Source organism: Gymnoscopelus braueri (assembly GCF_963280865.1).
Source record: "Gymnoscopelus braueri genome assembly, chromosome: 23".
Classification (NCBI taxonomy): Eukaryota; Metazoa; Chordata; class Actinopteri; order Myctophiformes; family Myctophidae; genus Gymnoscopelus; species Gymnoscopelus braueri.
In genome coordinates, this window is record NC_137625.1 from 9,624,917 (window position 1) to 9,628,617 (window position 3,701).

Genomic DNA, 3,701 nt, shown 5'->3' on the forward strand with positions numbered 1-3,701 from the left:
CCAACAACCAAGAGGAAACGTGACAATATCATAACCATTAAGGCAAAAAACACCCGGAGTGGCTTCAGCAGTAACTGGAACAATAAGTCAGCGTGTTCAGGTACATGGACATGATGAGACATTGATCTACTTCGTCATTGTCCTGTTTTTCCCCCTTCTTTTTAAGCACAGGGTCTTTCTCAAAACAATGTTTCTTTTCCCCTCCTTTTTTTTATTTTTTCCTCGAATCCGAAACATTGTTTCATCTTTTTTGTCCACTTTTTTTTTTCTTAGCAAAAAGTGATAAGAAAATAACAATGTCAGACACTATAGGGATGGTACTGATCAGAAAACTACGAGAAATCATGTCTAGTTTTTAAGTTGCGACTTCAAAATCACACATCAGGAATGCCCACCCCCCACCCGCCCTTCATTGTTAAGCCCCGCCCAGAAAATGAAGAAAAAATATCACTTACATTAAAACCACCATTTTTATCCTCTTGGGATGGTGTATTCCAACAGTCACCAAGTTTTTGCTTTTTAATTACAGCGATTGTGAGGTCTGTTGCAAATTAAAGCATTCATCGTTTAATTTGGGGAAGAGAGGAAGAAAAAGAAAATGAACAAGTTGTCCTTGTGATGCAAAATGGCACCCGCTGACCAAAAACGGAAAAAAAGCATCTTTACATCTTCTTTTTAGTGCAACTCTTTAAAATGTAAAACAGCTCCAAGTGATTCCTTGAGAGGTAATCAAATTCTTTGTTTCGAGTTCATTCGTTTTCCCGTTTTTCTTTTCATATTTTCAGGATTTTTTTTATCACGCATCTTGAAAATATCCAAAGCAAGGGGAGGGGGGCGGTGGGGGGTTTCAGTCGTTTTGTTATCACTGTTTTTGTCAACAATCTATTTTTTTTTTCACTGTCTTTTTTTGCTCTCTGCATCATCGCAGCCTTCCGCGGCATTTGTTTACGAGAACATAAACACAGGAGGGAGGAGGTGGGGGGGGTGGGGGGTTTATCCAGATCTCCTGCGTACTCCATTCCCTCCAACCTCCAAGGCTTGATACGCAACCACCTCGACAGCCTCGTGATTGACAGTCCCAACTTCCGCCACGGAAACTAAACAAGAAAAAACTATGCCGTGGAGGGTGGGGGGCGGCAGGAGAAAGGATGAAGAAGAGAGAGAGAGAGAGAGAGAGAGAGAGAGAGAGAGAGAGAGAGAGAGAGAGAGAGAGAGAGAGAGAGAGAGAGAGAGAGAGAGAGAGAGAGAGAGAGAGAGAGAGAGAGAGAGAGAGAGAGAGAACAGTGGGATCAAGCCCAGATCAAGATCAATCAGGGAAAATAGAGATAGAGAGAATGAAAAATCAACATCAACCGACAGAAAAAGCCTTCATATAACGCAGTAAGGTTCCCTTGGTAACCTGGATTTTCTGCAGTAGAGGAGCGTGGTACTGAAGCAGCGCCGCAGCTCCCGGTTGGAGAAGATGCAAATGAAAGGGTTGACCCCGGCCTGGGCGAAACTCATCCACACGGCCGCTGTCAGGTAGCCCCCGGGGACCACGGGGCCCCGGGCGAACACCCGCCAGTAGCAGGCCACCAGGTACGGCCCCCCACAGCGCCAGGAAGAAAAACGTCATGATGTAGAACATCCTACTAATCCTCTTCTCTGTCTTGAACTCGTCCAGCACCAGCAGACGCCTGCGGCCCGCCGCGTTGCCATTCTGCCGGATCCCGAGCAAAGTGGGCGGGGTGGGGCCTCGGCCGAAGCCGGCCAGCCAGTTGGCGGCCGCCTGCCCGCTGGCGCCCGGCCCGTGGAAGGTCCAGTTCTGGCTCACGGCCGGCACAAACTGGACGGGCTTCATCTTCCGCCGGTCGTGCACGAAGAAGATGAGCTTGAGGTAAACCAGCTGCGTGGCCAGCAGGATGAGCGCCAGCAGTAGCATGAAGCCCAGCGAGTCGTTGGCCCTGAAGGAGCGGTGCTGGAACGTGCACTGGTCCTCCTCGCGGATGAACGAGTACGTGCCCACGTCCAGCACCGGCGGGAAGGCCATGGCCACCGACAGCGTCCACACCATGCAGATGACGGCCAGGCACGTCCAGAAGGTCAGCCGCTTCGTGTAGAAGCGGTGGTGCGCGATGGCCAGGTAGCGCGTGACGCTCACGCAGAACAGCATGAACGCCGTGTGGAAACAGGAGAGCACGCCCAGGAAGGCGATCACCTTGCAGGTGAGCGAGCCGTACGTCCAGGCGGAGCCATTCTTGACGGAGGTGAAGACAAACGGGAAGCAGATGGCCGAGCGCAGGATGTCGGAGGCGCACAGGTCCAGCAGGAAGTAGTAGGGCGCGCGGTGCAGGCTCTTGTCTTTGACCAGCAGGATGGAGATCAGGAGGTTGCCGACCACGCCGACGCCGATGATGAATCCCAGGGAGGTCAGTTTGAGGAACGTGGCGAGAGGAGAGACATTCTGCAAGATGGTGTTGTGGTCCCCTGCATGGCTGTAGTTCGCCATAGATGGAGGAGGGATCATAAAGATAGCGGAATAGCGTCAGCCAAGTATCATGATCTAGATCCGGCGTGGGGGTGCCGATAGATCCATTTGGCGGTGTGCTTTGAAGGGGTCTCCAGGCATCTAGGCAGCCTCTCTTCTAAGGCATACTTTGTTCCTTTGTCTCATCACGCCTAAAAAAAAAAATCCCTGAAAAACATTAGCCATTCGTCAGGATTCAGTCACATATCAAATCCACTTAGCATTTTTAACTACACTGGCTCAATCTGTACATCTAGGCAACAGTGCAGGCTATCCATCTCCTTGTCTGTGCCATTTAAAAAGGAAATATTTTCACATTGCTCATCGCCTGTATGACATGCAGCCAGCCAGCACTCCTCGCTTGAATACTTTGTCTGGAGAGAGACCGACAGAAAAGCGACGAAGATATCTAGATCTTGATGAGACTAAAGCATTATTAATAGCTCTACAGTATAGGCCGGTATCTGGGCTATACCTCTTCAGAATCGACTGAACAAAAGCACCATCATCATAATAAGCAGCCATCGCTGAGCTTTGGTTAACAGACGACGCATCACGACCCCGTGTCTGTTGAGGAGGGGAGGGTGGGTGGGTGGATGGGTGGCGGAGGTAGGCTATAAACAAAAGGTTTGGGTGCGATACCGTTTGTGTTTTTCGCACTGTAGAGAAAAAAAATCTCCAACATTAAGCCATAAAGACCGGGAAAGCCTCTGTGGCATTTTTAGATTTCTTTGGGCTTTTCAAAAAATAGCAGATATACAGATCTGAGCTTGTAGATCTGCTATTTGTTTTTGAAAGAACTTGAAAATTGTGCAAATCTTTGAATATAGATATTTTTTGTAGACATTTTGTCAAATAGATTTATTTGGCTATTCGAAAACAGCAGATATACAAGCTCACAGCGTGGCACCGAGTGCCACGCCATGAGCTTGTAGATCTGCTATTTTTTTTTAAATCGTGAAAATGTGTGCAAATCTTTGAATACAAATTATAAATATTTTTTCCAAAAAAACCTGTTAGGATTTAGAAGACATTAATCGGCCTCAGGTCTGCATGGGTTAAGAGAAATGCAGCTAAGGGAAGAAAGGATGAAAAAAAAGGGTCTTGATCACAGCCTCCACCCTGCAGAAGGATGAAGGCTGGATGTGACCGAGTGATGCCGACAATAAACTCAACCCCTGCCTTCATACATTAA

General features: G+C 48.2%; 1 protein-coding gene across 1 annotated transcript; it reads right to left on the reverse strand.

The window, feature by feature from the left end:
* Window positions 1-1,368: 1,368 nt before the first annotated feature.
* On the reverse strand, window positions 1,369-2,506 carry gpr85 (G protein-coupled receptor 85; the record flags this gene model as incomplete). The annotated part of the gene is given in 2 exon segments (XM_080421259.1): window positions 1,369-1,587; window positions 1,589-2,506. Coding segments are annotated over 2 exon segments (1,137 nt in total).
* Window positions 2,507-3,701: the final 1,195 nt, after the last annotated feature.